The sequence below is a fragment of the Perissodus microlepis genome, chromosome 5 (genome assembly GCF_051167445.1).
Source record: "Perissodus microlepis isolate ML-2025 ecotype Zambia chromosome 5, ASM5116744v1, whole genome shotgun sequence".
NCBI lineage: Eukaryota > Metazoa > Chordata > Actinopteri > Cichliformes > Cichlidae > Perissodus > Perissodus microlepis.
In genome coordinates, this window is record NC_140465.1 from 9627856 (window position 1) to 9649721 (window position 21866).

General features: G+C 42.6%; 2 protein-coding genes across 6 annotated transcripts; both read right to left on the reverse strand.

Moving 5' to 3' along the window:
- Positions 1-1385: 1385 nt before the first annotated feature.
- Positions 1386-15217, reverse strand: LOC146386570 (G-protein coupled receptor 22-like). Of its 2 annotated transcripts, XM_084927724.1 has the most exons (3): positions 15009-15217; positions 5927-6076; positions 1386-4377 (listed from the first exon to the last, which is right to left on the reverse strand). In XM_084927724.1, the coding sequence occupies exon 3, from the start codon at positions 4264-4266 to the stop codon at positions 2731-2733; it is 1536 nt and encodes a 511-aa protein (XP_084783850.1). In that variant the 5' UTR covers positions 4267-4377; positions 5927-6076; positions 15009-15217; the 3' UTR covers positions 1386-2730. The 2 variants fall into 2 exon arrangements, with proteins under 2 accessions (XP_084783850.1, XP_084783848.1); XM_084927722.1 differs by lacking the exon at positions 5927-6076.
- A 1158-nt stretch (positions 15218-16375) lies between these two features.
- On the reverse strand, positions 16376-21061 carry cidec (cell death inducing DFFA like effector c). 4 transcript variants are annotated; one of them, XM_084927727.1, is made up of 7 exons: positions 20837-21061; positions 19818-19924; positions 19475-19578; positions 19197-19350; positions 18370-18519; positions 17589-17782; positions 16376-16853 (listed from the first exon to the last, which is right to left on the reverse strand). In XM_084927727.1, exons 3-7 carry the CDS (start codon positions 19543-19545, stop codon positions 16670-16672), a joined length of 753 nt encoding a protein of 250 aa, XP_084783853.1. In that variant the 5' UTR covers positions 19546-19578; positions 19818-19924; positions 20837-21061; the 3' UTR covers positions 16376-16669. The 4 variants fall into 4 exon arrangements, with proteins under 4 accessions (XP_084783853.1, XP_084783851.1, XP_084783854.1 ...); XM_084927725.1 differs by having other exon boundaries at positions 19475-19924; XM_084927728.1 differs by lacking the exon at positions 19818-19924 and having other exon boundaries at positions 19475-19541; positions 20835-21061.
- Between the last annotated feature and the right edge of the window lie 805 nt (positions 21062-21866).

Sequence of the window (21866 nt, forward strand, 5' to 3'; positions counted from 1 at the left end):
AAGTGTGTCTGCACAGATATCCTTACAACTCAACACTCCGTCCTCTACATTTCTTAGTCCTCACATGATTTATAGAAATTGGTTGCCACGCTGTGGGCCAAGAGAAATGGATGGTTAATTTAAAAAGTAAAAAAACGAGGTTCCTTTTAGGGTAGCCACTCCTGACCATTTATTCCTGATGTCTGTCCAACTAAATTAGCTTTAACCTTTAACCCCAAAACAGCACCTAGGATAGAAAACGGCACTTTATCATATCCATACTCCACTGTGCAATGTTAGATAATAACCCTTGAGTTTCAGTGTAAATGTTACACTCTCCATTAGTGTAAAAAGGTTTTTTCCATTTACAAAAAAATAAATTAAAAATGATTTATTTATATGTCATTTAATTTTAACCAAAATTATGTCACTGGTATTTGCAGTGGCCTAATTGTTCTTTCGAGGTTTAAGTGCTGCTGAATTAGCCTACTTTACCTTGCAGGCTTCATCCCACATGGATGACCTTCTTTTTTTCCCCTATATTGCCGAGGTCTGTAGCGCCTCCCTCCCACGCAACACGAAGCCCACGCCATGTTTTCAAACATGCAGGCAGCTTTTGAGCCGCTATGCCGCCATGAGCCACAGGAGAGTTCAGTGGGAGGGGCATGTGATGATTACTGCCAGGTATAGGTTCCTGCATTCCTACAGAGGGCACTTTTACTGAACATGAATGCACAGACTGAAATAGCACATCTTCACATAAAAAAGCCTACAAGCAGTCCAGCGCCGAGGTTTGAGTTTAGCACACCAACCAGTGGTAAGACAATACTAAAATTATCACATGTAAATGGCACTACCCACTCATTATTGGCTGCATCTGATGGTGATAAATGAACACATCCACAAACACAATGTACCGTTTGTTCAACACAGAGACCACACAAAGCAAATGTTAAAGCAACTATTCGTCTCACCAACAAATGGAGGAGTCTCTGTATGCATGTGCGCATCACATCTTTGTGTCATACTTGCTGATGAAGTTCATTTGGGGAGTTCGAGATCGGTTGGATGCAGTTATGTTCTGTTCAGACGTCGCTGTATGCTCTTATGCGCGATTTCACCAGATGGACATACAGAGATTCCTTGATGTGTGAGCGAGAGTCTGTGGGGACATTATGTTCTTTTGCAGCATAGCCCTGAGTGATTATATAGGCTATATGTATGGAGCTGCACGTTGTCCTCATGTTATTCCTCTTGTAGGAGGCTTAAAAAAACCTAGTGAAGAAATGTAAAACCTGACATTATCAGGTTGTTGTTTTTTTATCTTGGATGAAGTCTGAGTAGCTCTGAACCCCAGCTGGAAATTTAAACAAACTTGCAACACAGTACACACGCGAAAGAAAAACTCAATTCATTCTTTTAATTCACTGATTTGTGACACATTCACATAAAAACACTGTGGAGAAAACTTCTAAAGATATTCTTGGTGTACATATAATATATATTTTCACTTGTTAACATTCACTAATGCATTATTAGTGTGATAAATCACACGGCCGCTGCAATGAACGATAGCGTGAGTACAGTGTTAGAGCAGTGAACACAAGCAGGTAAAGTCAACACTACTCTTTATAATGCCAGGAAGCCGTCAGGGCCCAGCTGTGGTGACCGTTACACTCCTCTGTGCAACGACACAGGGACGAGGCAGCTGGATCACTGCTCTGCTCTAGGAAAGTCGTTTTATAACCACACACTTCCGTTTCATCATCTGGGCAGTATTTACAACATTTACATGAATTTCCTTCTAAACAGCTTTACATCTAAAATGCAGTCTAAGACTATAGACCTGGAATAAACACAGTATCTGTGAATGATGATCTGTGTCTTTTCTTTCCCATCACGAGTCACATGAGAAGATTTCTCATGCTAACAGTGAACGCGAATCTACAGCCAGCGGCCAGTTAACTTAGTTTAGCATAACAAGTGGAAGCAGGGGGAGACAGCTAGACTGCAATACCAAAAAATATATTACACCATTTGCTATAAACTGGGGAGCAAAAGAAGTGTTGCGAAATCTTATGTAAGCACTTTAATATCTTAGCACACGATAAACTCACACTAAAGCAAAACTTGATTTACTAATTTACACTTTTAACTGTCCTCTGACTTGTTCTTTATCGTCTCTCTCCAGGCTGACCCTGAAAAGTTAAAAGTTCATCAGCTGTCACTGAGCCTTCCATTTAAATATCTGACATGCTCCCTTTTTTTGCTCCGAATGCACAGTATACCATTTAGCGGCACGTTTAAGGCAGAGATAATATTAAATACATTCAAAGAATTTATGTGTTTGTAGTGTATCGACATTTTTTTAAAGCCTTGGAGGCTTTAAGTGGGAGAAGGCAGATCATATCTTCTGCTGGCTAAACACATTCTTTGGAGCAGTTATGTAAGCACCACTGTGAGGATGCTCTATTATTCAGCTCCATATGTAAATAGACTTCAGTGATTCACAGAGTGCAAACTATGTACAGTGTGTGTTGAATGATTCTCTGCGGAGGCTGTGAGTGCCACAGTGATTGTGACACCCTGCTTCCACTGCAGCCTGCGCTGAGGTGAGAGTGTAGCAGGAGCTTGCTGCTGGTGGTTACATTTAAACGTCTCCCCAAGGTGTAAATGTGATTTGCGCATTTCTCACACCGGCTTCTCACACCGGTGAGCTTCATTATGGAGCCTGACCTGCATGTTTCAGTCTCACAGGGCTTCTCCCAGGCAGCGTTCGGTACCTTCGCTCGCTTCTAGACGCACCTGCCTGCTGGTCTTTCGGTTGTCCACCCAGGAGTTGTGTATGACAGTCCCACCTGGTGAAGGGTCTACCTGGAGCAGGGACACCACCCTCTTTTTAACCTTGGCGCGAAGGGCACGGCGCAGTTTCTGTCGGGTGAAAGCGTACAGCAGCGGGTGGGAGACGGTGGTTCCGTAAGCCAGAGCGAGGAACCAGAGGCGTAGGCTGACGAGGACGTCGCTGGGGCCGATGCCCAGGATTAGGACGTTGGTCACTGAGAGGGGAGCCCAGCAGCCCAGAAAGGTCGAAATGATGATGAGGGACATCTTAAAGACACGTCTCTGACGCTCTCGACGATCTCGATGTCGTCTCACTGCCCGCCGCAGGGCGATGATGGCCGACACGGAAGCCTGAACGCCCACTGTGGCTGGCATGGGGGTGGCAGCGCCCGTGTCAGAGCTGACGAGCGGAGCAGAGGAGGACAGGGCATGGGGGGAGGTAGCTGTCGGGGTTGGGGATGGGATGAGGGGAGGGTGGCTGAGCTGTTTGGTATTATCTGTCGTGCACTGTTCTCCTCCTAACTCCCCACCATCAGTCGTTAGCCCCGGCTTCTCCTTTTTTTGTCTCTTGTGGCGCCCTCTGCAGGAGGGGCCCCTGAACCGCTGGCCCTTTTTCATGTGGGAACCAATGCGGATGTTTAAAGCCCTCAATATTCTGGAGTAGGTAAACAACATGACTGCCACCGTGGTGAAGAAGATGGGCACTTGGAGGATAAGATGGTAATACCTACCGGGGCCGGTGTGAAAGCCCTGACCACCAACACATAGGACGGTCCGGTTACGCCATGCTGGCGCCACAGTGGAACTAATGTCATACGAGGACAAAGGCAAGGATTTCTCCGTCTCCCCTGCTTCTTCTTCTTCAGTGGACCACTGCAACTCCAAGAATGGGATAAAAAACACAGCGACCGAGGTGATCCAGACGGCGATCAGCAGCAACGCCGCCCTGTGTGTCGTCAGCAGCCTGTTGGCCGGTCGTACCGAGATGTCGTATCGGTCCAAGCTGATAACCAGGATGTTGATGGCTGTGGCGATGCTGGCAAAGGTGACACAGGCCTCGTGGAAGCAGCACACCAAGGCCAGGTTGGGTCCCGGAGGCAGAAGAACAACAACCAGAGTGAGGGGCACACACAGCACGCACACCGCCACATCCAGCACGTGGAGGTTGACGGTCACCATGTTGCTCACAGAGTCCACTAAATTGGATTGGGAGCAGTAGAGCACCAGCACAGTCAGGTTGCTGCTGAATCCCAACACCAGCTCCAGCATGAGGAAGGCGGTGAGTGACACCTGGAAGCCCAGCGAGTACGGAGGGTACCAGGACACAGGGGTGCTGAAAGAGCCGCCTCCTCCTCGCTCCTGAAGGACTCCGAGTCCCTCCAGCCCAGCGGCTGTCCGAACCCCATCAGTAGTGGCCGGGCCTGACGTGTAGCTGCCGGTCTCCATGACGACCTCTCAGTCTTCATATATTGTATCTATCACACTGCTGATGAGCTCCCATGATGCACCTGGCCGATCCTCCATGATGCAGGGATGAATAACAGCTCTGTGACAGCGCTGCGGAGAAGGGAACACAACGCAGACAGATGAGAGATGAACTGTGCAGGAGAAAATCAAAACACATCATTCTCTCTCACAGCATGACAGAGATCACAACATAACTTTGGATAAAAACAGAGATCATAACTTATCCATGTTTACCAAAAGAATTCTGCCTGTCTGTCTAACACATTTGCACGCATTAACTCCAGCATCTGCAGATTGAGCAGGTGCTGCATTATGCATCAATCCATCCTTCATTCTGTCTCCTATCAGTATTACCATTCTGACTCAGCCACAGCTTGAGACGTGAACACAAGCTGCCAGAACAGCAGGCCGTCGCAATAGGCCATCACTAATGTGTACTGGAGCTCTGGGGAATGACCCAAATTGAATGGAGCTAAATAATCAGACCTGCAAGCAATCAACTACTCTCAGTGGATCAGTAAATACAACACACTCAGCAGGTTACACAAAATTGGTTATGATCTTTTCTCTGCCAGCTGTAACAGACCGCATAATGCATTTAAAATAGCTCTGGCACCGAAGGGGCATATTTATTGGAAAGTGTTGGTAAGCCTTTGCCAGCTGACAAGCATACATACAGACATACACATAGCATCGATGCCAACATCAGGGTGTAATTTGAAGAGTTACACTACTTCCCTTAAAGTACTGTAAAAACCCAAAGGAATGACTGTAAAATACTCCAGACATAACCAATCATAAGGCAGACCTTTAATGTGATCACTTTTTAAAACAGATACTGCTTATTTTAGGGCCAGGGTAAAGGCGGTAGAGCTGCCTTTCCTAAATACCCTAAATTTATTATGTGCCTAGTGTTCATGATTGTAGTGATAGAAGAATGTGAGTCCGAACGATGACAAGGAAATCCACTTATATAACGCTTTTAAAACCTTATTCTTGGGACTTTTTAAGCCTGTTATATGAGATTTGACGGGTGATCCTGTCAATGTGGATAAACGCTAAAATGACAGCTCAAATAATTGCCCTGATGCATTGCAAAAATGTTAGACAAGGAGTAAGAATTTCTTCTGGAATGATTTTGATCATACTGACACGGACTAAAACTAAAGAAACTATTTGTGTTTCCCTTTTTTCTAAAGAACAGTTTTTACTTCACCTAACTAAAAATGAGTTTTCCAGCGCACCATATTAAAGAGTTAACTATAGTTAACCTCGGTGTGCCCACAGACACAGCCTATCCTTACTGATAAACACCAGCAGTATGTCATTGTTACATCGACAGCTACAAGATTAAAGTCAGTGTGTAAAACGCAGCCGCTCATCATTGATTGTGGAGGGGGGGCAGAAACTAATTGCACCTGCGGGAAATCAACCGAACAAGTGAAATCACGGCTTCATATGTCTCTAAATTGCTATCCGAATGAATATCTTGGCATCAGGTGCTCAAAACATTTCGTGACTGGCCTCCGAGTCGAGAGCACAGGAAACTGACTCCAGCACAACAAGTCGAGCCTGAAATATCAACCTCCGCTCTGGTAACAAGGCATTCAGCTGAGTGATAGACTCATTTTCTCCTCACCTCCGTTACCACGGAAACCACGCTACAAGGAACTACATTAATGAGGGCACAGGTACCCCGGCGCTGAAGTGCGGGACTCTGAGCAGTAGAGTAGTAGTAGTTAGAACATCTCTCAGCTACAAATCGGAGAGCTTGAAACGCGCCACATTCCTGCGGAAAAGACAGAGGAGACCGAATAAGTGTCATGATGGGGCTTCCTGCTCAGCTTTGAGCCAACAGTGCCAGCAGCGGTAAAAGCCTTGTGCTACAGATGTTTTGAATAACGTGTCTTATAATCCATGACTCTGCTGACTTCCGTGCGTTCCCTTTTTTCCCTTGGCAATACAAACAACTCAGTGTGGAAGGAAATCAAAGTCTCACGAGATTTCGAGATTGTGATTAAACTATTTTAATTCATATAAGCAAATTCTACGAAATCTAAGTTATGGCAGCACTGACTAAGCCAGAAAGGATGCAGATTCCTGCATCAACTTTCAACTGTAAAAGTGTCCCTCGAGGACGCAGCGACAGATAAAAAGGATGAAACTGTTGGGGTCAAGGGTTCGGGTTTTTCCTTTGATTTGTCTCTTGTTTGTTCTTCGTGGGGATTTAAGGAGAAATTAAAGAGGGGCCACTGGGGAAAAAAACAAAACATGGGTTTGGTGGTGGAAAAAAATAAACAACAACAAAAACTGAGTGAAGAGCTGATGGTGTGCAAGAGCGCAGACTCTCGCAGCAACTTTGCTGGACTCGGATTGGAGGTTTCCAGCTGGCCTGATCGTCCACAGACTGTCTGATTGTAGCAAGGGATTGGATGGAGAAGGTATGAATCCATTTAAATTAATTCATACCTTTAAAAGTGTGCATGCACTGAGAGACCGATTACAGCAAACGCCTGAGTGAGGGAAGGAAGTAGAAAAGAAGGGTGAACCAGACGCAGTGGTAAACAAGATGTCCCAGGGAGCAGAGGTGGCAGTCTTACATCAGCCTTCCTCTAACTGCGGCTGGTTTCCTGGTTGCATCCAGTCCCCAAAAGACTGCTTCAGTCCCCAAAGACTCCACTCATGATTGCCTGAGTGAAAAGCTGCGTGATGACTGCACGGGTTAGACGCTCAGCACAGGAAAGGTGTAGATATTACCAAGCGTAAAATTACAGCAGAAAATCAACCTGCTTGAAAGGCTTTTCTGTGGGGACTGTTATCACAGGCTTCATAGTGTTCTGCTTTAAGAGAACTGTGGCTCTGTTGGTTTTTTTTTTTTTTTTTCAAACTTTGCTCTTTTGTCTTTTTGTAAAGGTATGTTTTATAGTTAAATATGATTCATCATCTATATGTTAAAAGGCTCAGTTTCAAAGGGCATTTGTGTGATGCAGACAGGTGAAAAATCAATCAGTGTGCCCCTCCTGCTTGAACCAAAGTGACTCATGTCTGACCCTGGAGAACAACGCGCGGTTTCACACTGCTCTGTATTCACAAGCTGCTTATTAATAATTTGCTTCCTCTTTGAAAAATGCCAATCAGAATGAGTCAAATTTGGCGTTTGTTGCTTGAATTCAGAAACCAACACTGCCGCTTTGTCACTATCTCTTTGTTAGAGGAAAGCAAGTGTGAAACCAGGTGCATTTCTTAAGATGCTTTGCTAATTAACTTGCACACCAGGGAGTTCTCCAGGTAACTGTGAATGTGTGTGTGTCCATTTTCTGGCTCTGCAACAATATAATAATAAGGCAGTATTCTCACTCAGGCCCCGGCGCGCTGAGAGCCAGGAAAAGCCCACATCGAGGTGCTAGATTTGATAAGTGGCTGGGCTACCTCGGCAACACCTTTTCCCTTCAAACCTGGGACAGGGTAATGAGGTTCAGCTTGATCGCAGTGACACATTTTCAGCTGAGCTCTACAGGTAGTGCTGAGAACTGTGACATTGTGCTCCGTGTGTTCTCTGAAGTTGTAAATTGAGCCAAGGCTATTCCAGTGAAAAGATGACTGGTATTTCAATCTGCTGTAGTTTATATTTTTAAAATGATGTCATGTTATGGGACATTTCCATCACTCCATGTGCAGGCATGGAAAACCCAAGGCAAGGACGGCAGTTTCAGAGTTAGCAATTTTTTGGCCAGAAGAGGCACAGTAACTTCCTATTCTTCCTCATGGAATGTTGAAAGTTTGTGAAGTCAGCTACTATGTCCTAACACTTTGGTTCTGTACAGGTAAAATAAAAAAGACTATAATGTGGTGAGCTGAATTTTACTTCCTGCAGTTAGAGCCTGGAAAGCAGTTTCTTCCTGGGTACTGATTGGTTACCTGGGCGTGGTTATCTTCCTGTCAAACTCTTGGCAAAAATTCAAATGAAGGCTACTTAAATATTCCTAAGTATTTGTAAAAAATGATGCCTTAAAATACATGGTGTTAGATTCAGTTTCCAAAATCCTGATGCTACACCAGAACTGCTTTCATAGGACCTAAAAGGGTAACTAATCAGATGTACTCAATTAACTGATCATCAGTAAGTGTGAGCACCTTTATAAAAGCAGATGTTTGGGCAATTTGCTGGTCTGGAGGATCCAGGTGTCCCAGCAAGGTCAGATTGCAGTTTCTCTAAACAGTGCCAAATTACGAAAGAAATTAAATGTTACAAACCTCAGAATCTGCAGATTTACAGTAAAATTAACATTTTGTACATATTACAGCAGCTCTGCTCCACAATAAAAGCATCTCATCAGGCCAACCCGCACCCCAGACTTCTCACCCAATGAAAACATTTACTACATGAAATCAAAAATCTAACTGCTAAATAGCTAACCAGGTAGATATCGGATAAGAATGAGTGGTTTGGGTCCCAAAGAGAAAGTGATGCAACACAGCCAACTTTTTTGTTTTGTTATTTTTTTTTAACTCAAAATAAGCAGATAGCAATCTGACTGATATATCTTTTTTCTGACTTTGTCATTATTGTTTTCTTTTGAAAATAAATAGTTTTTCCAAAATGCAATCTAAAAAAAAAAAAAAAAAAAAAAGATGTGTTTTTCCTGTTTGTGTGAAGTCATTTTGAGAAATGTAGGAAATGGACAGATTTTAAGCACAAAACCTCTAATCATCAGACAATAATCTGTCAGTATAATGAATATATTTCTAACAGTGCATCAAAGCCTCAGCGGGCAGGTGAATTTGCAAAGCCATGCAGCACGTTCAGAGCTAATGCTTTCCACACAGATCTAAGCGATGCCTTGCAACCTCTTCCCCTCTGGTGTGGGGAAACCAGACAGTGTGTGAAAGACACTATATGGCATGTATAATTAAACAGCTAGGCACATCAGCAATTCCCAGAAGCAGCAGGACAAAGATTAAAAAGTTAATCTTGCTTTTCCTCTGAGACAAGCTGATGTAACAGGTTTTCAAAGTGACACGGCTAGTGAGAATGGAGGAAGAAACATACATGAATGGGAAATGCACTGGAACTTTATTCTTTAAAAAAAATGGGAATGCTGTGGAAAATGATGTTTTTATGAATACATAAGAAGGTTAGTGGCACTGAATACACTACTCGTATGGCCCCAGTGGCAGCCTAAGCAGACGTAAACACCACTGGATGATAAGCATGGATGTACTGAAAGAGAAAAACTCAAAGGGAGAAATCTAAAAATAGCAGCAGCACTGAAAGCAGTCTAGAGACACACAGAAAGATGGCCTTGAAGGGGAGGTTAGAAGAAATTAAAATTAGATCTTGGATTTTTCTTCATTCCTTTCACACGTATGTGGAGCCACAGGAAGTCAGCTCTTATTGTGACAGCATGATGAGCCCTGCCATGAAGGGTTAGAGAATTTACATGTGCTATTTTATACAATTGCAACCATGATCGTTTCCTATAAACAGTCCATCAAGTCCACACGAGAGTTAAACCCGAGGACACTGGTTGACATTGCTTGGTTTGATTTGTGCTACCCTGAGGTTCATGCAACGTCCCCTCTGAGGGATTTATGTATGCACCACAGCCGGGCTCAGAGATGACATTTCACAATGTAATGTGTTTCTAAGAGCTCACGTGTTTCACATGTTTCTGTGAGATTGGGCTTAGCTGAAAAGCACTCATGCACATGCTCCTTAGGATGAAGACTGTAGCTGCTGTCCTCAGGTGCAAGCTATTTCTTTAGTTTAAACACTAACCAAAGCGCATGCTACCCGATGCATGTGTTCCTAATTGGTGGTTAAATCCACACGCTAAAATTAAGGAGAATCTCAACATACACAATGTTGTACACAATCTCCAACATTGATTGGTTGGTTGATGTGTAGGCTGCTCTACATCTTAAAAACTTTTACTCAGCTTCTAGCTCAAAAACAGTGTTTTTCCTCCACTAAAATATAAAGTTATGCAAGATACCTGAAAATCTAATCAGATTAGAAATTCCAACAAAGAAAGGCGCGAGGAGAGAATAAAGTTTCTGTCTGTGCTGCTGTTGAGTGAGTCAGTGTGGCAGCAGGACAGAAAAAGTCGCATTAAAATAAAAAGATAATGTGATCAGTATGTGCAGCGTGAATGTAATCATGTTACATTTATGTTTTGCAATCACTGCATTGGGAAAAATCAGAAAAGCTAGCTTCTGGGAATCTGATCATTCAAACTTTTGTACAAAAAAAAAAAAAAAAAAAAAAAAAGATAAAAAGGCAGCTTAATCACAAGAATGCCACCAACAAGCTGAAGGAGCTCTGATTCTCACAAGACATTACAAAGGACAAAGCAGCGCAGAAGAAGAAGAAGAGCAGGGATGACAGCACTGAAGTCTGCAGTGAGGGGGTGAAGAACAACACAAAAAGGCTGAAGCTAGCATGAGAACACAGAACATATACGTTCAGTCGGTGTAATAAACACCCACCAGCACAATGTGTGTGAGAGAGTGTGTGTGTGTGCACCATGTAGACTCCTGTTGAGACATCAAGCTCTCTCTCTAGTCACCAAGCGAAGACAGAGACAAAATGACACATAAGAGCACAACACATTGCTCCTCTGCAGCACAATTGGCCGGAGTAAGACTCATACAATCACTCACACACACACACACACACACACACACACACACACAAACACACTTTCACAACAGGATGCCTGCTGAGCTGACAGTAAGTGGTCTTGGAGAAAAAGGTGAAAGAAGAGAAGATGAAAGTTCAGACTGTCTCACAGTGCTGCAAATGTTTGCCATTATTTGTGCGCCAGCAGATGAAACGTTAATAAATCCAGACTGAAGTCTAGATCCTTGAGTGAATCTGTCCTTAAACTTAGATTAAATTACGGTTTCCATGTTCCAACTTCATGCAAAGATCATGCATATTATTATCAAGTGCACGGGAATTTTCTAAAGGTAAACAATAAGCTTCAATGTAAATGCTAGTTTGATATGGTTGTGACGCGAAAAACACAATTAAACACCGCCCTACCACGGCTGATTTTCAAAAGTCTAGTTTTTATTTTATGTTGGTCACTAAAATGTTTTAGTTTTTAGTTAAGTTTGAGTTGTTCTGTACATCTCCATCATCCCTCACGTGTAGATATGACAGCATGGACACTGCACAATACAAATTCTACGAGTTCATTTTACAAAACCATTCCTACTCTAGATCCACTTTTTCTGCATCACATACATCACAACAATGGTTACAGTGGAATGGGAGGAAACATCAGCAAGAAAAATGCTTTGTGAGGAATCATCAATACACCTTACTAATATGACCTAAAACATCCTCTGATGTTTTTGTCTTTCCACAACATTTCTTCAGGATTAAGATCAGGACTTTTTCTTAGCCACCACAAAACATCATCTTTATTCTTCTTTGTCCGTTCTTTGCACAGCAACTTGTGTGTTTTGCATCACTGTCTTGCTGCACGCATACTCTCTCTTAAATATTTCAGTTCATGTCGTTTGTGTATTTTAGAATTCGAGAGCACGATTCAAAACTCATTGCTCTGACAGTGCCTGTGAGCCTCGTGCAGAGCCATCGAAGTATGACCAAACCATGATACCATCACCAACATGTTTCACAGACTGGATCACGTTCAGCTGGAACGTTGATCCTTTCGGCTTTTCTGCCTGCAACTGTGGAGCAAAGCTGTGATAGCTGCAGTGTTGTGTGCTGCTTTCTCCTTGCAGCCCTGTCAGGCACACAATTGTTAACTGTTCTGATGGTGGACTCATAAACCTGAACGTTAGTCAATGTGAGAGAGACCTTTCATTGATTAGACCTCCGCGACTATTAAATGTCCCGCTCCTGAAGTGATCTCAGTTGGCTGATCACTCCTGTGGAGGGTAACAAGGTCTGCAGTTTCCTTCATTTGTCTGTCGGTGGATTGATGGAGTCCAGACTCTTCAGAGCTGTGTCTCCAGCCCGACGATCATCAGCATCTTGCATTTGTTCGTACCGTTATTCACTTCCTCGTGAGTTGTGGAGATCTGACTTTTGACAGATCCCTATTATTTTGAATAAAAACACAGCTAATCGCCATTCCACTGAATGATATTTGACCATGACTCCGCCTACAAATTAACTGCTAATCTTGGGGGTCACTATCTGTGCATCCGCTTGTGTTCATTAGAGACCCGTCAGACTTTGATAAATGTGGCACTTCTTTTTCCTGGTGACTTAAAGATGAAATGACATGAAAATTCAAGTTGGTGTCAAAATAAATTTAAACTGTAGGAATCAAAACTAGCTGATTTATACTTGCTTGCACTTGAACAGGATACAAAACAAACAAAAGGGAACCAAACAATTTACACTGTGCATAAAGAAACCCTTTACAACATAATATTGTAAGTACTGTAGTGTCTCACCACAGTTTTCAAGCACCGAGGGGCAAAGTAAATGGTCTGCATCCGTTTGATTGCTTTATTGATCGATTGTCTGGGCTTTTTACAATCTTTAATTTATGACCGCTGTTTAAGTTGCATCCATTTTTTTCTATGGTAGATTATAGCTTTCCTGATGTCATAAATATTTCCATTCATTTCATAATGAAGCTGGAAAAAAAAATAGAAAAAAAGAAATCAGGAAGGCATGAAATATGTAGACTCCAGAGAATGCTTCAAAAGAGATATGGGGAGTATAATCAAGCAATTCCAGACTTTTTTTTTCTAAGAGTAATCTTTAATGCATTCATATCTTTAAATGATGGCTGGGAAGATTGGAGGAGTTAACTTGCACACACACTGTGAGTGCACCTATTGCCATTTCAGTTACAGACCATCAAACAACTTGGTATTGGGGAAACAAATCCATTATTCAGGCAGACTTCCCAGATGGCAGACGGGTAATTCAGGTTTGAGCAAAGCATCCTACTGAGAGCCTTAATGTTGTTCTGTTACCTGAATAATTCATTGCAGTGCCAAAATATGGACCTGAAATAGCCAGCCATAGAAAACCTAAGCTGAGGGAAGAGGTAGAACAGGTGAGGAGAGAAGATGCGTGTTGTGAATGAGAGATATGAGAGAAATAGCTTCTTGGTGAAAGCTCATAAGGTTATTTAACTTGGCAAAAGAGCCAGTTAGAAGACAGTTTATCCATTTAGTGAGATGGCAACATAGACAGACAGGCACACACGCACACACACACTTTCTGCCTTCATGTGTCCGGCAGGATTTGCTTTCTCTCCTTCATGTTCACAATCAAAGCCGTTCACAGCAGAACACAGGGACCGTATGGTGGAGACACAGCTCGGACCAAACACTTTCATCAGACTTCTCCCTTTTTCTCTCTTTACTTTCCTCCACCTCCACACTGTTGTCACCAGCCGCCCTCCTTTCTCTGTTACTCCTCATCTCGCCTGCTGCGTCTAGTTTCATTTTCAAAGTCGTCCTTTGTCCTCTGCACATCTTTTTTTTTTTCTTGTTTTTGTTCTTTGACAAAGTGTTGCTCACGATTAACCGCTGAGACAGAAGCTGCATGACGCAGCCCGCAGATTGCACGAGTATCAAGTTATTTATTTGACTTTATAATGGCAGACAGCAAGTCTGACTCCGCCCAGAGCAAATTTAAATTGTTTGTCTTCTGTGCCTCTGAAAATAAATACATCTGGACCACTAACTGCAGCTAATAGTTTTTTCCTTTTTCCATCATCAATTTTCAGATTGTTTTCTTGACTGTTCATTCAATCTAAAAGTATTTTTGAAAAGCAGACTTGCAATCACATCTTTTTCAGACATTTAATCACAGGGAAAAAAAGACATTTCTTTGCCTAAAATGTTTTAAATTGCTGATACTTAACCAAAATAAAGTGCAGGGAGAAGTCTATCTTAACTTTAAGTTTTAAAGTGGTGCATATGAGGCCAAAATATGGATTTTGTGGTAACTTACCCTCATGAATAAAAAAGGTGAAGTAGGTATGGTCAGTAACAACTGTAGGCTGGCGGGCTGTGAGATTACGACTTGTGCATGTCCCCAAGGCCGTTGGAGCACACAGCAAAACACAAACTGTTAAGCATCGCAGGCATACACACAATCCAAACAGACAGCCACACTTTGATGCGCGCGGTGAAATGTTTCCAGCGGACCGCGTTGATGACTCCCTCAGGAGCGTGGGAGAAAACACAGAGCTTCGGAGCCCGTAACTGTGTCAAGCACCCACTCCCACACACAGCCGGAGGTTCTAATAAAACCCAGATTCCTCTGCTAAATCGATATTTCGTGAAGCACTTTGTGCCAAAAAGCGCGCGGAGCGATACGCAACAACATCTTTAATCACACACGAACCCTGCATACAAAGCTGCATATAGCCCAATCAACACATTAAGTTAGATGCAATCGGCGCTACATGCAGTAATAATAGTTCATAAACATCAGGTTCTAAATTTGCGTTTAACATACGCTGCGTAAAAGTTAAACTTAAGCATTTTCAAAACTTAAGCAGGTGGTTTAATATGTGAAATCCATCCATACTAATCAACAGACCTTTAATTAGTAACTTTTAATAATGGACGGTGGTGACGTGCATGCCAAATACTTGCCACGCGCTGCGCATTATATACTGAAATGTCTCCGTCAGATTAATGGATACGTGGATAAACTCGCTTTCGTTTTTTTTATCCATTATTTATTTATTGCCAATTAGCACTCTTACCTTTCAGAACCTTGGGCTCAACGATCCATTCCTTCACCGTGAGAGTGCTGATGAGAAGCGTCCCTTCTGTCCAGTGGTGTGTACGAGCCGAGCGCATGCTCAGCGGTAGCAGCTCCAGGAGGGAGTGCTAACAGCAACACAGCCTAGTGGGACAGACAGACGGCTGCAGCTCATCCCCCTGCTGGATCCACAGAGGACTCTGCCGTCTAGATGACTTCAGCTGACTGGGTGAAGGAGGCGGGATCATCACGACCAAACACTGTACACCACTTACAAAGTTAAATGACTAATATTTGAAAATATAGTTGTAGTGGTATTTGAGGAACAGCTTTGAAGCCTGATCTAGATGATTATGAGCCTGTTTTTGTGCAAGAAGCTGCTAAAAAAAAAAAAAAAAGAAAAAAAAGTTTGAATCACTTTTTACGTTGGTAGCATGGCGATCCAATTTTTTTCTTGAATCAGATTTTACAATACAGCTATAATTTTACAATCAAACCTGGTCAAGGTCAACTAATATTAAAGCAACACATGGCCAGTTATTTTTACTGTGCATAAAAACCCTAAAAATGCAGACAAGCCCCACAGCCTGAAAGAGCTAACACAAGCCAAAGACATCAACATTGATTGAATCTTTGCTACTTTAAACATACACACTCTTGAGTGGTGCCTCCTTGTTTCCAGACAATGATTGTGGGACAGCAGGACACAGAATGTACCTCATGCCTCATTTCACTGCAAAGAATTTGGAAGAAATGGCCATTGTTCATACTTGCGCAGTGTATACACAAATGTGTGCAAGTACTTCATGAATTTAGAGACATGGACTGAATATCAAGTGACCAACCCAAGTTATTTTCTGTAGATAATTTCAAAGCAAAAAGGAATCTTCTAGATAACGCTGCGCGACAAGACCACAGTCGCACTCAGTTCATCAGGTTATGCAAGACAGCCACTTAGGCTAAAATCGGTCCTGCTTTTGCCACCGCCTTCCTCAGCAAGATGGCACAAGTGGCACTTCTGCTGCCAGCTGAAAACATCTTTCTCTGTAATGGTTTGCTTCCGTCCCCTCACCCCATGCAGCTGCTAGCTGTTTCCCGTTCCTTCAATCTTTTGCTCTGGTTTTCTGAGACAGAGGCAGGCTGCAGCTGACAGGACACTGCAGCCCAGGGGACAATTAGGGAAGCGTGGGAGAGACAGCTGGACCTGTTGCTAGTTCTGTAACCCCACTCACTCACCAACACACACACACACACACACACACACACACACACACACACACACACACACACACACTCTCTCTCTCACTCTCTAAAGTGTCTTGTGGGTTTGCTGCATTCACATTTAAATGAACTTTCAGGAATGGCAAAATAAAAACAGTTGCTTTTATTTATTATATCATCATAGGAAAAAGTTGCACAATAGTGAGTAAAAGTGATTTTAGAGGAATAAATTGTGGCATTGGTTTATACATACATAAGAGGTAAACAAATGTAACAGCAAAAAAAAGTGACATTGAAAAGAGGCTGCTGAATTCATGACGTTGCCAAACTGCACTGGAAACTATGAGATGATGAAACGAACTGCATGCTTCATCTGTGACAACTACACTGTGACGTACATCTAAGAGTGGGTAAGAGCTTAACCTCACCACTGTCAGTCTATCACAAGTAAGAAATCTTTCCCAGCAGCATGTTCTGCAGCTGTCTGATCCTGCTTTCCTGTGGCAGCGCCAGGCTCTTCTCCACTCGCTCCTCCTCTTCCAGCAGCTGCTCGATGTAGCAGGAGGAGCCCAGCAGGATGTGGCCTGTGGCCTGCATGGAGAAGATGGTCCATCGCAGAGCCTCCCTGGAATCACACGCATGAGAACAAGAGGGAGGATGGTCATAAATAGCCAGTTCCCATTTACAGCGACATGAGTGGAAACCAATAGGCCCACACAAACAGCCTGCATGTAACGAGATATTAGTATCAGTCTGGTATAATTCAGACAAGTCACAACACAAGGAAGCCAGATAGTCTTGATAGTCACGACCTCAGATGCTCAATTTTGACATCAACTGCATTTCATAAAACTTATATCCACGACCTTTTAAACCACACATCCTGCAATAGGAGCATCGCATTTGACAAGTCTGCAAAATGCAATCCTCTCAACTGAAGCTCCGAGCCAAAGCTGAAAACCAGCAGGTCTCGGCAGCGATGACATAACAAAATTAATCTCAGTAAAATCTAGCCTTTGGTCTTCTAGGGTCTGCGCATTTCACCACCCACACAGGTGTACACGCTCAAACCTGAGTGCATCATTTATACACAAGGGTCTGCTTTTAATACTTTTATAAGAGAAGCACGGGAGGGAAAAAAATACTAAAAATTCTCAAAAGATAATCGTGCTAATTTATGCATTAGAAATTCATTCACACTGATCAGTTTTCAGCTCTAAGTGGATTAAGCTATTACTACAAACAATATGTTTCAGTAAAGATGCCACAGAGATGCTCTGAAAAAACAATAATCAGTTACATAATAGTTCAACACAAAATACAAAAATATCAGAATATTTTGGCAGCCTCCATCACTCACTTTAGCATCTTTTTGGCAGCGTAACAGCGCAGGTCATAGGACACAGTATAAACACCATACAGCGTTGCCTTCACATTCAGGCAGCCAATGAAATCTTTGGGGTTGTTCTTGTAGAGGTCAAAGGTCAGCTTGGCCACATCTCTCCGCTGCTGTTGCTGCCTACAGTCAATAAGGCGATCTCTGGAGAGGTTGTACTGGGGGGGCGACAGGATGAGGGATATGAGTCAGGACAAATGGGCACAAATCAGCACTCAACTCCACCGCCACACACTTGAACTACACACTGATGGCGCTCCTGCCAGCGATGATGTGAGTAGCAAATGACAATGAGAAAAAGGTCAATGAGGGGTCGTTGCAGAAAACATTTGGGACGGGGTCCAAATTAATGCATGTATCACTTACTGTGAAAGTTAATTGCTTTTGGGTGAATGTTACTGCAATCTAACGAATCCCTCATGTCCAGTTAGTATCAGACCCCTGCCTTCCATTTTTCTCAAAAATATTGAGCGGGGAGAAACTAATGTGAGGTTCACTCTGCGTTCTGCCTTTGCACAACAAATGGCATGTTGCCCTTCCATTTAATTTGATGGATAAAATATTTAACTGGATAGCCAATGTATCACAACACAGACTGGTCCATATTCATGGCTTCTGCATTATGCCTTTCTATCAGTCTACATCAAAGAATCACTGGCTATCAATATGTTAATATTTGCGTGGCCACAATGAAGTAAAGTTGCTGGCCAAGAGTGCCATCTAGTGGCTAATCAAAACTACATACAGGATGTGGGCTCCACTTCTGTCCCTTCTGCAGAGCCATCAGAACAGCATTTTCTGGGAGTGTTTGAAAGAATTCCTCTGTGTCCACACCAGTGCCATCTTCATCCAACACCAACGCACTGACGCACAGTATACCCAACGAGTCACTGACCTGAGCGAGAGTAGAGATGAGGAAAAAATAAAATAAATACATACAGTGACCTCATCACAAGAAAATATGCCGCAAACCATAAAGCAGTTATTACACAGCTGTTCTGAAACATTTATTTTGGGAGCGATCTCTTCTGTGATGACCCCATTGTTAAGGCAACAGCCAGACGGCTTGATGAGTAATAAAAACGCTATGAATCATATATGATAACCTTCTCAACACCCATCGGAGCCTTTACACCATTCTGTCAGACAGCACTCTCCACAGCCATCATTAAGAAGCTGATTCAGGGAGCCTGTTTTTCATCCCTTTACCAAAAGTTACAAGGAGCACTGAATTAATGCCAAGGCATACTGAAGCCATTCAGGTCTCGCTAAGACACTTTAGGCTTGATTAAATTTGGCTTCTTTATAAATTAACATTATTATAGTCTGACACCAGCCCTTTTTCTTGTTACATTTCACTTACATGAGCTCGAAACCCACTCAACCACTTCAGATGGTGCAGCAACAAGTGGCAAACCTTTATCTAATTTCAATGGTCAATACACACCACAGAATCCCCCTGATTCCTCTGTTTTTAGTCCAAATGCTTTGTGACCACCTTACCATGATTAGCTGCTGACCAAGTCCCCCCTGACACACACAGCATTTTTACACCTCACATCTTTCTCTCACCTTATTTGTCAGGTCTTCTAGCGTGTCTGCCATTATACCCTTTTTCACACCGCGGTCAGCATTCGTGACCCTGAAAGGCTTTGGTCGAGGAACTCGACCCGACAGGAGCTGCTGGGTCATGGAGGCACTAGCTGACACGCTTGCTGTTACACACCTGAGAAAAAGGTGTAAGACGTCAGGTCATCAGCTCATATATTAATTTTTTTTTTTTTTTTTTTTTTTTTTTTTTTTTTTAATGGCAAAAGAGCTAAGGGTGACAACCATCACAAAGCACTTACTTGGAGAGGTTAGATGGCGTGAAAAGGCTGAGTGACCTCATAGCATAATCCATATGAGAACAACTCGACATGCAATTATAAGTATGATCAGTGTGGCAGCTAGGCTTCATGTGAAAAATAAGGAGACAGAAGGAGACAGTGGCAGCTTTGCAGTTTAAAACTGAAAATACCAGTAATAAATTTAGGAAAACGATTTCAGCAAATTCTGGAACTGGAGGCCATTTTTGGCAGTCAGTCTTACTCATTTATAAATATAACTTGTATGATAAACATTCCTTCAATTTCATGATTATGTCCCAATAAAAAGAAAAGACAAGAAACAATCAAGAATATTAACTCTTACAGTTTAGGAAACTCGAGACTTCTCCCAACCCGGTCTGAATATAATCCTTATGTTGATCGTTTTTGCTCCCGAAGCGCTGCTCCCAGCAGTGTGGACCACAAAAGCCTCTGAAATAAAGTACACGCTGCTCTCTTGTTGCTGTTTCTTGCAACACTTGGTCGCTGACCTTTGTGCTGATGACTGTTGATCTGGTTGCAACTCGTCAGCTTTATTGAGAAATCCTGCATAAACACTCCCACTGGCCCTGGATTTTAATTTGTTTATAATAACCCAGTATCTTAAAGAAAGTTCAGCTAAAATTAAAAATACACAGCTGCACGAAGAATCAGGCAGTGTGTTCAGCAGAGCAGCACTAACCCAATTCTAACCAGCTCTACTGCTTAGTGGCTTCAAAACTGAATTGAATCTGTGAGGCTCCAAAGCGGTTGAGGTGATCTGAGGAAAGATGTTATTTAGGGGAATGTACGCTTTAATTACAGCATTATTTTATAATGCTGGATGACATGAGAACACGTGTACTTTTCACAAATTAGGTCATAGTTCATTGCTCAGCACATCACACTGGAGGATTGGCTCACGCTGACGAGGTGTGTGCGCACTGTCAGGTGTTATCACACTGGGCTACACGTCACTGTCTGACATCACCTGTGCGCACCAAAGGAAAATCCTAAAAGTCAAGAAGTTACTGTAGGAAAAAGCAGCAGATACATTTCTGTGTACTCGTTTATGGCTCAATCCAGCTAAAACGGATGTTTAGACAAATGAAAGCCGCTAAGAATTTAAAATACATGAATTAAAGGACACTGGAGTTCACCTATTAAACATGAGGGATTTAGCCATTTCTAAACTAGGCTTTCTCGCCCGTGAACAAAGTGTACACCGTCACAAACAAAGACAATGGCTCCACAAAAACAAGAAAAATAAAGAAAATGCTCGTTAAAGTTCACGGTTTATATTAAATCTGTTCGTGGTAATTAAAACAAATCATAGCGAAGCAAAATCCTTAGATGAACCCTTACGTTTGTAGTGTTCCTCCCGTGAAGCGCCTTCCCGCTAGCTTGCTGAACCGCTAATTAATAACACCTGCTAACGGCTGTAATTGAAGCCTGCGCCATTTTGAATGTACCTGTCTTTATTTTAGGGTTAGTGTCGTTCTTTTTTTTTAAACAACATGCTAACCAGTGGGCATACTCATTACTTGTGAAAACACCTATTCATCCAAAATGTTAAAATGGCATCTCAAAGGCTAGTGCATGAAGATTTCAATTAATTACGGAAGTAAAAAAAAAAGCAAAGGACATCTTGTGGATGAGCAAGGAACTGCAGGTATGAAGTTTCTGCTGTTACATATGTAACTTTACTGGGCAATTTATACATAATCTATTTTATTACAAAACATTTAAATATGTAAATATACAGAAATCTTTAATCTTCAAATGTCACCATCCTGCCAAACATTCAGTTTGACAGAAATACCACATACAGACCACATCATGATAAGATGATGAGATCATCTGCATGCTGGTGCATCTGTACAGTAATGACTGAACAGTGAAGCTCACTTTCGTTGATTTCTCTAGTGCATTTTGAATGAATCGGCTGCTGCTGTGAGAAAAGCTACAGGAAATGTCAGTAAACTTCGACCATCTCATGGATTGCTGACTATCTCACAAAGAGGGTGCAGTATGCTGAACAGAGCTCTGTGTGATTTGGTTGATGTGCAGTACAGTAGCTCCACAGGAATCTGTGCTCACTCCATTCCCGTTCACCTGGTACACCTCAGACTTCCATTATACCTCCTGGTCATGCTACCTACAGTAATACTCTGATGATTCTGCAGTGGTTGGATGTATTAGTGATGGACAGGAGGACTAAACTATGTATGGGGTGGTCTGTGAGGAATCATCTGTGAAGCAGTGACACCACCTGGATGGTGATGGACTTCAGAAGGAAGAGGTTGGCTGCACAATCCATTCCCCTCTCTGTTTATCGTTTACGGGACAGGATCTGGATATGGTGGAGGAGTACAACTGGAAGACCAGCACAGGC

Bases quoted from the DNA above. Each gene is read 5' to 3' on its own strand.
- cidec (XM_084927725.1), bottom strand. From the start codon at position 19,719: ATGAGTAAGACTGACTGCCAAAAATGGCCTCCAGTTCCAGAATTTGCT. The intron at 19,351-19,474 runs GTAAGTGCTTTG...CCTTTTTCTCAG, and splicing joins ACGCCATCTAACCTCTCCAA to GTGTGTAACAGCAAGCGTGT. The intron at 17,783-18,369 runs GTATGTAGTTTT...TCGCCCCCCCAG, and splicing joins AGAAGTGGAGCCCACATCCT to TACAACCTCTCCAGAGATCG.
- LOC146386570 (XM_084927722.1), bottom strand. From the start codon at position 4,266: ATGGAGACCGGCAGCTACACGTCAGGCCCGGCCACTACTGATGGGGTT.